Source organism: Oncorhynchus tshawytscha, linkage group LG16 (genome assembly GCF_018296145.1).
Source record: "Oncorhynchus tshawytscha isolate Ot180627B linkage group LG16, Otsh_v2.0, whole genome shotgun sequence".
Classification (NCBI taxonomy): domain Eukaryota; kingdom Metazoa; phylum Chordata; class Actinopteri; order Salmoniformes; family Salmonidae; genus Oncorhynchus; species Oncorhynchus tshawytscha.
Genome location: NC_056444.1, coordinates 47,652,960 through 47,665,894, shown reverse-complemented (window position 1 = coordinate 47,665,894; position 12,935 = coordinate 47,652,960). Strand labels below are relative to the sequence as shown.

At 43.8% G+C, this 12,935-nt stretch overlaps 2 protein-coding genes across 2 annotated transcripts in view; one reads left to right on the top strand and one right to left on the bottom strand.

Moving 5' to 3' along the window:
• The first annotated feature begins 1,288 nt into the window (after positions 1-1,288).
• On the top strand, positions 1,289-3,972 carry LOC112216581. The gene is made up of 3 exons (XM_024376566.2): positions 1,289-2,905; positions 3,142-3,324; positions 3,590-3,972. Exons 1-3 carry the CDS (start codon positions 2,533-2,535, stop codon positions 3,802-3,804), a joined length of 771 nt encoding a protein of 256 aa, XP_024232334.1. The 5' UTR covers positions 1,289-2,532; the 3' UTR covers positions 3,805-3,972.
• A 1,634-nt stretch (positions 3,973-5,606) lies between these two features.
• LOC112215774 (cadherin-13) overlaps positions 5,607-12,935 on the bottom strand; it is a 30,605-nt gene continuing 23,276 nt past the window's right edge. The window contains exons 11-17 of the mRNA XM_024375163.2: positions 7,696-7,917; positions 7,412-7,533; positions 7,254-7,331; positions 7,026-7,142; positions 6,878-6,919; positions 6,634-6,738; positions 5,607-6,425 (exon numbers count right to left, since the gene is read on the bottom strand). Of these exons, the coding sequence (XP_024230931.1) occupies positions 6,216-6,425; positions 6,634-6,738; positions 6,878-6,919; positions 7,026-7,142; positions 7,254-7,331; positions 7,412-7,533; positions 7,696-7,917 (896 nt within the window). The 3' untranslated portion in view covers positions 5,607-6,215. The remainder of the gene's footprint in view (positions 6,426-6,633; positions 6,739-6,877; positions 6,920-7,025; positions 7,143-7,253; positions 7,332-7,411; positions 7,534-7,695; positions 7,918-12,935) is intronic.

Below are 12,935 nucleotides of genomic sequence, written 5' to 3'. Positions count from 1 at the left end.
CGGTGTGTTTGGGATCATTGTCATGCTGAAAGACCCAGCCACATTTCATCTTCAATGCCCTTGCTGATGGAAGGAGGTTTTCACTCAAAATCTCATGATACATGGCCCCATTCATTCTTTCATTTTCATGGATCAGTCATCCTGGTCCCTTTGCAGAAACACAGCCCCAAAGCATAATGTTTCCACTCCCATGCTTCACAGTAGGTATGGTGTTCTTTGGATGCAACTCAGCATTCTTTGTCCTCCAAACACGGCGAGTTGAGTTTTTACCAAAAAGTTATATTTTGGTTTCATCTGACCATATGACATTCTCCCAATCTTCTTCTGGATCATCCAAATGCTCTCTAGCCAACTTCAGACGGGCCTGGATATGTACTGGCTTATGCAGGGGGACACGTCTGGCACTGCAGGATTTGAGTCCCTAGCGGCGTAGTGTGTTACTGATGGTAGGCTTTGTTACTTTGGTCCCAGCTCTCTGCAGGTCATTTGCTAGGTCCCCCTGTGTGGTTCTGGGATTTTTGCTCACCGTTCTTGTGATCATTTTGACCCCAAGGGATGAGATCTTGCGTGGAGCCCCAGATCAAGGGAGATTATCAGTGATCTTGTATGTCTTCCATTTCCTAATAATTGCTCCCACAGTTGATTTCTTCAAACCAAGCTGCTTACCTATTGCAGATTCAGTCTTCCCAGCCTGGTGCAGGTCTACAATTTTGTTTCTGGTGTCCTTTGACAGCTCTTTGGTCTTGGCCATAGTGGAGTTTGGAGTGCGACTGTTTGAGGTTGTGGACAGGTGTCTTTTATACTGAAAAGAAGTTCAAACAGGTGCCATTAATACAGGTAACGAGTGGAGGACAGAGGAGCCTCTTAAAGAAGAAGTTACATGTTTGTGAGAGCCAGAAATCTTGGTTGTTTGTTGGTGACCAAATACTTATTTTCCGCCATAATTTGCAAATAAATTAATAAAAAATCCTACAATGTGATTTTCTGGATTTTTTTCTTCTCATTTTGTCTGTCATAGTCTGTCAAAATTACAGGCCTCTCTCATCTTTTTAAGTGGGAAAACTTGCACAATTGGTGGCTGACTAAATACTTTTTTGCCCCACTGTATGTTACGGATTTGCAAAACGTACAATATGGTACAAATTGGCGAAAGGTATGGTATGTTAAAGGAATCCTATGGAGGTGGCTAACATTAGTGAAGCTATGGTTAAGTTTAGGTGTTAGGTTAAGTGTTAGGGGAAGGGTCTAGCTAAAAAGGTTAGGGGAATGGTTAGCTGACATGCTAAGTAATTGCAAAGTAGCTAAAAAGTAGTTAGTAGTTGAAAAGTTGCTAATTAGCTTAAATGCTAAAGTTGTCTGATGAGATTCCAACTCACAACCTATGGGTTGCTAGACTTTTGCGTTATATCCCAGACTAACCATCCTACTTTTGTTTTTTTGCATTAAGTAACCATCTGTCTTATTATGTTATGGATGGGATTGGGTCCAGTTCGGGACAAAAACAAAACAACACCTAATCTAAACCAGAGTGGGTGTGCAAGCAGGTTTGGAGGAAAAATATTGGTGTTAACAGTGCAGGAGTAGAGGTCAATTGAAGAAGTTTATTTCCCCCCAGGTCTTTCTATGGGACCATTCGCTTCGTTCTACCTCACAAAGAAACACTATCATCAGTCTACACTCAGCCAATCGGAGTCAAATACAAAATGGACAAGGCCAATTATTCAGTAAGGGAGGGGGGCTGACAGCAGCTAAAGGAAAACAAGGTTTACAGGAGACTCACCAACCGATTGAATAAGTGACAGTAGACCTAATCAGCCAGTCGGATGAAGAACATTGAAATGCACATTAGCCAATGAGAGTTACACTGAGACAATAACTGGATCGAATTTAGACTAGCCATTCACAATAATGCCAGAGTGTGGAATATGCCGGAACACTGGCAGTGCATCCTGGGTAGAGGATGAACCTGGCTTAATTCATTAATCAAATATTGAGAGATGGCGGAGAAAAGAGAGAACGTTGGGAGAGAGAGTCGCTGGGCTGTGCCAAGCTTTTATCCTTGGGACAAATGAGAAATAGAATGTCAACGTTAACTGCTTCTGAATGATGTTATGTGTGTGAATGAGTTGAACACTGGTGTAGTGCAGCATGTTGAGCCTGGCCACTGCTACTGCTGTCTTTAAAGGATGACCCACGTCACCTGCCCTCAAGGCGCTGTTATTGTCTAGATGCTGCAGCTGTATCAACGGAGTGGACCATTACAGCTCTGTGCTCGCCTGAGGTGAAGCAGGATGCTTCAATTTTAAGTCGTGTAAAGCTACACTCTTTTGGGAAGTCATGATTAGCTCATCTGGCTTCACCCAAAATAACATCATAATGAACTATCCTCTCTTACGATGATGTCTAATTCCATGTCATACTCATAGATTTTCTCTCTGTGTTTTGTAATAATCGATGCGGTCTCCTCTGTTCAAATTATGTCATAATTATGTATGTTCTCTCAGAGTGATGTCATAATAGGCCTGGGTTGCCATGACGTGCGTGTGGCCCCTTTGGCTGCTTTTGACTGGTTACTTAGGCAACCAGACTGCAGGTCAGCAAGACACTGGGCATTTTTCCCGCTATTTCTGTCTTTCTCTGTCCCTCTTTCTGCCCATGCAAGAAAACACACACACACACACGCATCAACGCACACATACCGTGTTTGTATGTTACTATCCAATGTCTCTAGTGTGTGTGTTGTGTGTTCCAGGTGTGTGGACGAGGCCAGAGGCTGACGTGTTCTTGGATGCTGCTCTGAGGATGGGAGTGCCCAGCGGGAACATACTGCTGGAGACAGAGGCCACCAACACTGGAGAGAACATCCGCTTCTCCTACAGGCTGCTTAAGGAGAATAACATCCCAGGTGAGACTCTCCTCATTATAGACAGAGCGATGGAGAAAAAAACAAACACTTTTATATGAAAGACATCTGTTGTTGGTGTGGCATTATTCTACAACTAAGGTGCAGAGGAGCACAACTGAATCACTGAAACACATTTTAGCCAAGCCGGGATTGTGTTGTTATGCTTATACAGAAGGCCTATGTGTATTTTTGTAATTTACCCATTAGTGATTGTGTTTGTCATGTGTCTACCCCAGCCCACAGGGTGATCCTGGTCCAGCGGCCCTTTACGGAACGCAGGGTTTTCGCTACCTTCCTGCGCCAGTGGCATGACCAGGAGGAACACACGCATGCCATCGTCATCTCCTCCCAGATGGGAATCTCTGCCTACCCCCACCCCACTGTGGGCACTGCCACAGACCTCATCACGTGCATGCTAGGTACTCTGTCCACAATATCAAGACTTGTGTGTTTTCGATAGAACTTTAGACCATGTAAGATAGTAAGATAAATATGTCTATAATTATTCACAGGTCAGCAAGCCTCATCTTTCTAGTGCAGGAGTGTATGAATGCATTCAGAATCAAATATTCTGAAAGTCAGTATTTTTCCATTGCCAACCATTTCACTTAACGCAGTGTAGGAATAACAGACATGAGTATGATGCTATGTGTGAGGTTTACACTTTGTGCTTGTGTATTCCAGGTGTTCTAGAGAGGATCCGTGACAACCCACAGAAAGGCTTCCAGGTGGAACAGGAGATCCAGGACTCTCTCTCCAGGACAGGACTCTCTCTGCCTACCAATGGCTCCTGCACGCTGGCTACATTCCCAAGTGAATGCACAACACACACGCCCATGCATGAACGCCTGCACACACTTCCACGCACTCACACTTGTCCCTACGTTTTGCTATGTTGATGCTGCTGATAAGTCGGGATGGTTGGGAATTGAACATTAAATCACAGTGTTACGGATACAAGTGTTACGGATACAAGTATCCTGTGTGTGTATCCTGTGTGTGTTTCTTTTCTCTCCCCTCACAGGTGAACATCATCACTCCCCAATCAGTCAACAATCAATCATCAATCAGAAGACACACCTCCTCCTGTTTCCTACCCTATCACAGTTCCTTTCCCTTGGTTTAAAAACCCCATCAGTTGTTTGCTCTAGAGCTCAATCTCTCTGTAAATGCCATGTATGTAGATCTCTGTGTTTCACTCTCTCTTTGTGTCTTAACCTCTCTTTTGTTTGAGCACCTCCAAATCACTTTGTCATCTCCTGTGAGTATTTTGGTTATGGTGTTTGTGTTTGATTGCTGGTGGGAAAAGGGGAAACCAAGACAAGTCGCCCATGGGCATACACTACCCGTAGGTAGACTTTGTTAAAAACACTAGTTAGAACTGGGCGGACCACCCAGTGTATTTTTGGTTAGTTAGTTAGCTGTTAAATTAGGCTAGTCTAGCTTAGGGGTGTTTTGATGCTTATTGTTTCTTTCCTTGGGTCCAGCTCAGCCCCTTTTCCTGCTCCCCCCATTACCGTGTGTTTTACAATAAACCCTGAGTTTGACGGTATAATTTCAGTTATCGTGGTTATTTCGTTCACACTTTTACTTTGTCACAATTATAATTTGCATGAGTTATGTTACGGGTCTCATTACCATCCCCCCTAGACTGTCGGGCCAAAAGGGATTCGTAACACACAGTAAACGTATATTTTGGAAAGATGTTTGTTTCATTGAAACCGTGACTTGAGATGCATGAAAATATATCACAGAACTCTGCATTACTACGTAAGTAAAACAAAATTAATGTAAAACAATTCCCTTTATTTAGATACCAAAAAACACTTATAGAATATACATTCAAAGCCAACACCAATACAAACAAATAAATCAACCAGACTTCAGTGCAAAACTTTCAACCCAAGCTTTCATTGGTAATCCAAGCATGCCCCCATGTATATAGATGGGGCTGTTGTGGAACAGGTTGAGGGCTTCAAGTTCCTCGGCGTCCACATCACTAAGGAACTATCATGGTCCACACACATCAACACAGCTGTGAAGAGGGCCGACAACACCTCTTCCTCCTCAGGAGGCTGAAAAGATTTGGCATGGCATAGGCTCTCATATCCTCAAATGTCTACAGCTGCACCATTGAGAATATCTTGACAGGGCGCATCACCGCTTGGTTTGGCAACTGTTTGGCATCTGACCACAAAGTGCTACAGAGGATAGTGTGTACGGACCAGCACATCACTGGGGCCGAGCTCCCTGCCATCCAGGACCTCTATACCAGGCGGTGTCAGAGGAAGACCCTAACAAATGTCAAAGACTCCAGCCACCCAAATCATAGACTGTTCTCTCTGCTACCGCACGGCAAGTGGTACCGATGCACCAAGTCTGGAACCAACAGGACCCTGAACAGCTTCTACCCCCAAGCTATAAGACCTCTAAATAGTTAGTTAACCAATAGCTACCCGGAATATCTGCATTGATTATTTTTGCACTAATCTCTTTTGACTCACCCCATACACTGCTGTTAGTTACTGTTTATCTATCCTGTTGCCTAGTCACTTTATCCCTACCTGTATGTACATATCTACCTCAATTACTTCGTACCCCTGCACATTGACTCGGTACTGGTAACCCGTGTATATAGCCAAGCTTTAATTACTTGTCTATTTATTCCTTGTGTTGTTTTTATAGTAGAATTTTTTTTAAACAAAAACTATGTATATATTGTTTCACTGCATTGTTGGGAAGGGCCCGTAAGTAAGCAGTTCACTGTTAGTCTACACCTGTTGTTTACGAAGCGTGTGAAAAATACAATTTGATTTGGGAATCATCATCATAACCATCGTAGAAAACAATATTACACTATTCTGACTCAATGTATTTTCTGAAGATTAAAGAGGTAAGCGATGGTGTGGTATGTTCAATGTTAATTCACCTCTAAATTGCAGCCATCGCATTCATAAAAGCACAGAGCCAAGTCAATGCCATGCAAGTATTTTCCCACTACATGTCTCTCTCTGTGTGTGTTCTCAGTGGTCAATTTCATTGTTCTCCCTTCAACACTGAGTTCCATCTTGGTCTTTGTATTGATTGATCAGTGATCTTCGTAGTCCTGTGTGCATTTGATGGTTTTTGTAAAAAAATAAAAATAAATAACACTGCTTGTTCTCATCCAGATTTTGCCAGAACAAGTTTGCTGTTCTACCTCATTTGAAGAATGAGTGATCAAGTCCAGTTTATAATCCAGGAATGTGGCCGGTGACCTAGCCTGTTATGCCAATGCCATCTAGCCAGTCCTGGCAGAGCCAAGATGGGCTTAGGATGCGCTGAGGTCTGCGGTGTTGCAGATGGAGGCCAGGGTGTTGAACCTGGGGCCCAGGTAGAGGAGCGTGTCCTGGTCGAAGAGGGTCTCAGGGATGGAAATAGCATCCAGCTGGAGGTCTGTCTCTAGGTCCCCCTCTTCAGCGTAGGGGTGCGGGGCATAGTCCCCCAGCTCCTCTCCTTGAACTTGCAGGGTGTACATCCTCTGGAGAAGGTGGAGAGATAGATGGAAGGAGGGCAGGAGGGAGGGAGAGATTGAAGTGAATGGAGGAGAGTTGTGGTCACAATAAGGTTAATCGACAAAGAAGAAAACAGTTCAACTAGTACATAAAAAAAACAAAACACAATTAGAACGTTTTTTTTTTTTTCATTGATTACAGCCATGACTGTTTGTGACTGTTGCACATTGTTACCCGATTCAGTTGGGTCATCAGGTGCCCGGATTTGTCGAGACAATTATCTTCTTCCCATGAGGAGTATCTTGTTCTTGTCTTCATTGATCTGCTCACCATTGACCCCTGAGTGATGAGAAACACAACATCACTACACACAGAACACACACACACGTACAAACACAATGCAACATTAGTAAAAATGAAAGTCTCAGAAAAAATTGCTTACACATAAGGTTAATTGAAATATTCGATTTTGAAATACCTGTTCATAATAACCGTTGGAGCGTAATTTTGTGGGCGCACTCTGAAACAAGATGTTAAATGTTGCTGTAACACAGTGCCACTGAGAATTGAATGGACAGGGCAAAAATGTATAAAGGTAGTAGATTTATTTGATTACTATAGCCTACCTTGCGCAGGGTGGTTCCTCGTTGAAACTCTCCCTGCTGTTGTTCTTGGTAGGAGGAGGAATACTTGGAATATCCTGAACGTACCTGTGCTCGCATACTGGCTGACTTCTGTACAGCCTGGGAAAATATATAATATTGACTTGTCATGGTTAAACAGTTTTCCATTTGTCAAATATGCCCAGTATGAACCAAAATAATTGATTGATTGAACATTGCAGGTTTCCTAACCGGCATCCTCTTGATGAGTTGAAAAGCAGCTTTCGTTTCCACCTGGCTGTCCACTTGGAGTATGGTAGCCGTAGGCACCTGGGGTCAAAAACAGCATATCATATCATTTCCAGAGAAGAACACGTGATTGTAGTGATAGTAATGTTGTCTGTGGTTACCTTGCAATCAGTTCCTGGGATCTCAATGTTCGATTTGAGCAGATGTTCTCCAGAGATTTCATCGAGAGGGATCAGCTTCAGATCTCTCTTAGAAGTCAACAGGAGAGACAACAGTAGAAAACCTAGGATGGACACACATTTTGATTAGATACAAATCTTCATTCACACTAACCTGTGCTGTTTTAAATGTATTTAGTGGGGGCCAATTTGCCAAATAAACACTAGGTGGCGATGTAGGCCAGTTTGTCTTTTCCACCAAACACAAGACTCAAAAGACTATATACCTAGTAGTAGCAACATGGCAGCAATGACAATCCCTACAGCACTCTCTCCAATCTTGGATCCAGTGGCCCTGTGCATGCGGCAGCTGGCCACCCTGGAGCAGTCACACACGGTGACGGACAGGTTGTGGAGGGCACCCTGACCCTGCAGGTCAAACACCTTCAGCAGCAGCTCGTGGTGACCTGCGTACACTGTGTTCTCCTTCACCAGGTTCACTGTGTAGCCTGGAGGGATGTGTAGTGAGAAAGAGAGATAGCAATAGCATTAGTTTAGCTAGTTGAGAACTGCATGAAGTACAGGCCTATAGTATTGAGAGACTTATGCCACATTCACATGCTAGTCGGAATTAGAAAACTCTGAAATTTCTGACTTGCTAACTCGTTGTAGAAAGATGATTCCGAGTGTCCCACTTGGGAAGTATCAGAATCAACCAATAGGAAGCTCTATGCAAATAACTTACATTGATTTGAACTCTGAGGTTACGAGCATGTGAATGTGGCATGAGGCCTTCTTGTGCAAAAGCTACAGTTGAAGTTGGAAGTTTACATACACTTAGGTTGGAGGCATTAAAACTCATTTTTCAACCACTCTACAAATTTCTTGTTAACAAACTATAGTTTTGGCAAGTTGGTTAGGACGTCTACTTTAGGCATGACACAAGTAATTTTTCCAACAATTATTTACAGACAGATTATTTCACTTATTTCACTGTATCACAATTCCAGTGGGTCAGAGGTTTACACACACTAAGTTGACTGTGCCTTAAAACAGCTTGGAAAATTCCAGAAAATTATGTCATGGCTTTAGACGCTTCCGAGGCTAATTGACATCATTTGAGTAAATTGAAGCTGCACCTGTGGATGTATGTCAAGACCTACCTTCAAACTCAGTGCCTCTTTGCTTGATATCATGGGAAAATCAAAATAAATCAGCCAAGACCTCAGAAAACAAATGGTAGACCTCCTGGTTCATCCTTGTCTGGTTCATCCTTGTGAGCAATTTCCAAACGCCTGAAGGTACCACGTTCATTGGTACAAACAATAGAACGCAAGTATAAACACCATGGGACAACGCAGCCATCATACCCCTTGAAGGGGACGCGTTCTGTCTCCTAGAGATGAACGTACTTTGGTGCGAAAAGTGCAAATCAATCTCAGAACAACAGCAAAGGACCTTCTGAAGATCTGGAGGAAACGGGTACAAAAGTATTTATATCCACAGTAAAACAAGTCCTACATCGACATAACCTGAAAGGCCGCTCAGCAAGGAAGAAGCTAGTGCTCCAAAACAAGTCTATGCCAGACTACGGTTTGCAACTGCACATGGGGACAAAGATCATACTTTTTGGAGAAATGTAATCTGTGTTAGGCTTGCAAGCCGAAGAACACAATACCAACCGTGGAGCACGGTGGCAGCATCATTTTGTGGGGGTGCTTTGCTGCAGGAGGGACTGGTGCACTTCACAAAATAGATGGCATCAAGAGGAGGGAAAATTATGTGGATATATTGAAGCAACATCTCAAGAGATCAGTCAGGAAGTTAAAGCTTGGTTGCAAATGGATCTTCCAAATGGACAATGACCCCAAGCATACTTCCAAAGTTGTGGCAAAATGGCTTAAAGACAACAAAGTCAAGGTATTGGAGTGGCCATCACAAAGCTCTGACCTCAATCCTATAGAAAATTTGTTGGTAGAACTGAAAAAGTGTGTGCGAGCAAGGAGGCCTACAAACCTGACTCCGTTACACCAGCTCTGTCAGGAGGAATGGGCCAAAATTCACCCAACATATTGTGAGAAGCTTGTGGAAGGCTACCCAAAATGTTTGACCCAAGTTAAACAATTTAAAGGCAATGCTACCAAATACTAATTGAGTGTATGTAAACTTCTGACCCCCTGGGAATGTGATGAAAGAAATAAAAGCTGGAAAAAATCATTTTCTCTACTATTATTCTGACATTTCAACTCAAAAATCAAATCAAATCAAATGTTATTTGTCACATACACATGGTTATCAGATGTTAATGCGAGTGTAGTGAAATGCTTGTGCTTCTAGTTCCAACAATGCAGTAATAACCAATGAGTCATCTAACCTATCAATTTCACTACCTTCTACACACAAGTGTAAAGAGATGAAGAATATGTACATAAAAATATATGAATGAGTGATGGTACAGAACGGCATAGACAAGATGCAGTAGATGGTATAGAGTACAGTATATACATATGAGATGAGTAATGTAGGTGTCACACCCTGACCATAGTTTGCTTTGTATGTTTCTATGTTTTGGTTGGTCAGGGTGTGATCTGAGTGGGCATTCTATGTTGGATGTCTTGTTTGTCTATTTCTATGTCTGGCCTGATATGGTTCTCAATCAGAGGCAGGTGTTAGTCATTGTCTCTGATTGGGAACCATATTTAGGTAGCCTGGGTTTCACTGTGTGTTTGTGGGTGATTGTTCCTGTCTCTGTGTTTTGCACCAGACAGGGCTGTTTTTGGTTTTCCACGTTTATGGTTTTGTAGCGTTCGTGTTTATCTTTGTTTATTAAACATGAATCAATATAATCACGCTGCGTTTTGGTCCGCCTCTACTTCACCCCAAGAGAACCGTTACAGTAGGGTTTGTAAAACATATAAAAGTGGCATTGTTTAAAGTGGCTAGTGATACATGTGTTACATAAAGATCGCAAGATGCAGTAGATGGTATAGAGTACAGTATGTACATACGAGATGAGTAGGGTATGTAAACATTATATTAAGTGGCATTGTTTAAAGTGGCTAGTGATACATTTTTACGTTCATTTTTCCATTATTAAAGTGGCTGGAGTTGAGTCAGTATGTTGGCAGCAGCCACTCAATGTTAGTGGAAGCTGTTTAACAATCTGATGGCCTTGAGATAGAAGCTGTTTTTCAGTCTCTCGGTCCTTGCTTTGATGCACCTGTACTGACCTCGCTTTCTGGATGATAGCGGGGTGAACAGGCAGTGGCTCGGGTGGTTGTTGTCCTTGATGATCTTTATGACCTTCCTGTGACATCGGGTGGTGTAGGTGTCCTGGAGGGCAGGTAGTTTGCCCCCGGTGATGCGTTGTGCAGACCTCACTACCCTCTGGAGAGCCTTACGGTTGTGGGTGGAGCAGTTGCCGTACCAGGCGGTGATACAGACCGACAGGATGCTCTCGATTGTGCATCTGTAAAAGTTAGTGGGTGCTTTTGGTGACAAGCCAAATTTCTTCAGCCTCCTGTTGCACCTTCTTCACCACGCTGTCTGTGTGGGTGGACCAATTCAGTTTGTCCGTGATGTGTACGCCGAGTAACTTAACTTACTACCCTCTCCACTACTGTCCTCTGCTGTTTCCTGAAGTCTACGATCATCTCCTTTCTTTTGTCGACGTTGAGTGTGAGGTTATTTTCCTGACACCACACTCCGAGGGCCCTCACCTCGTCCCTGTAGGCCGTCTCGTTGTTGGTAATCAAGCCTACCACTGTAGTGTAGTCTGCAAACTTGATGATTGAGTTGGAGGCGTGTATGGCCAAGCAGTCGTGGGTGAACAGGGAGTACAGGAGAGGGCTCAGAACGCACCCTTGTGGGGCCCCAGTGTTGAGGATCAGTGGGGTGGAGATGTTGTTAGCTACCCTCACCACCTGGGGGCGGCACGTCAGGAAGTCCAGTACCCAGTTGCACAGGGCGGGGTCGAGACCCAGGGTCTCGAGCTTGATGACGCGTTTGGAGGTTACTATGGTGTTAAATGCTGAGCTGTAGTCGATGAACAGCATTCTCACATAGGTATTCCTCTTGTCCAGATGGGTTAGGGCAGTGTGCAGTGTGGTTGCGATTGCGTCGTCTGTGGACCTATTGGGGTGGTAAGCAAATTGGAGTCGGTCTAAGGTGTCAGGTAGGGTGGAGGTGATATGGTCCTTGACTAGCCTCTCAAAGCACTTCATGATGACGGGAGTGAGTGCTACGGGGCAGTAGTCGTTTAACTCAGTTACCTTAGCTTTCTTGGGAACAGTGGTGGCCCTCTTGAAGCCTGTGGGAACAGCAGACTGGGATAAGGATTGATTGAATATGTCCGTAAACACACCAGCCAGCTGATCTGCGCATGCTCTGAGGACGCGGCTGGGGATGCTGTCTGGGCCTGCAGCCTTGTGAGGGTTAACACGTTTAAATGTTTTACTCACGTCGGCTTCAGTGAAGGAGAGTCCACAGGTTTGGGTAGCGGGCTGTGTCGGTGGCACTGTATTGTCCTCAAAGCGAGCAAAGAAGCTGTTTAGTCTGTCTGGGAGCAAGACATCCTGGTCCGCGACAGGGCTGGTTTTCTTTTTGTAATCCGTGATTGACTGTAGACTCTGCCACATACCTTGTCTGAGCATGTCACGTTCTGACCATCGTTCGTATGTTTTCCTTGTTTTAGTGTTGGTCAGGACGTGAGCTGGGTGGTTCTGGTTCATTCTATGTTGTGTGTCTGGTTTGTCTATTTCTATGTTTGGCCTGATATGGTTCTCAATCAGAGGCAGGTGTTAGTCATTGTCTCCTATTGGGAACCATATTTAGGTAGCCTGTTTTGTGTTGGGTTTTGTGGGTGATTGTTCCTGTCTTTGTGTTTGCACCAGATAGGGCTGTTTCGGTTTTCACATTTCATTATTTTGTAGTTTCTTCATGTATAGTTTTTTCCTTCATTAAAATATCATGAATCATCATCACGCTGCATTTTGGTCCGATCCTTGTTCCACCTCTTCATCAGAGGAGGAGATAGAAGAGAATCGTTACAGAGCAGTTGAATTGCGACTCTACTTTGTCTCTATACTGACGCTTAGCTTGATTGATTGCCTTGCAGAGGGAATAGCTACACTGTTTGTATTCGGTCATGTTTCCGGTCACCTTGCCCTGGTTAAAAGTAGTGGTTTGCGCTTTCAGTTTCGCACAAATGCTGCCATCAATCCACTGTTTCTTGTTTGGGAATGTTTTTAATAGTTGCTGTGGTTACGACCTCGCTGATGCACTTGCTAATAAACTCGCTCACCGAATCAGCATATTCGTCAATGTTGTTGTTTGACGCAATGCTGAACATATCCCAATCCACGTGATCGTAGCAATCTTGAAGCGTGGAATCAGATTGGTCGGACCAGCGTTGAACAGACCTGAGCGCGGGAGCTTCCTGTTTTAGTCTCTGTCTATAGGCTGGGAGCAACAAAATGGAGTCGTGGTCAGCTTTTCCAAAAGGAGGGCGGGGGAGGGTGTTATATGC

Bases quoted from the DNA above. Each gene is read 5' to 3' on its own strand.
- LOC112216581 (XM_024376566.2), top strand. From the start codon at position 2,533: ATGACGTGCGTGTGGCCCCTTTGGCTGCTTTTGACTGGTTACTTAGGC. The intron at 2,906-3,141 runs GTGAGACTCTCC...TGTCTACCCCAG, and splicing joins TAAGGAGAATAACATCCCAG to CCCACAGGGTGATCCTGGTC. The intron at 3,325-3,589 runs GTACTCTGTCCA...TGTGTATTCCAG, and splicing joins CCTCATCACGTGCATGCTAG to GTGTTCTAGAGAGGATCCGT.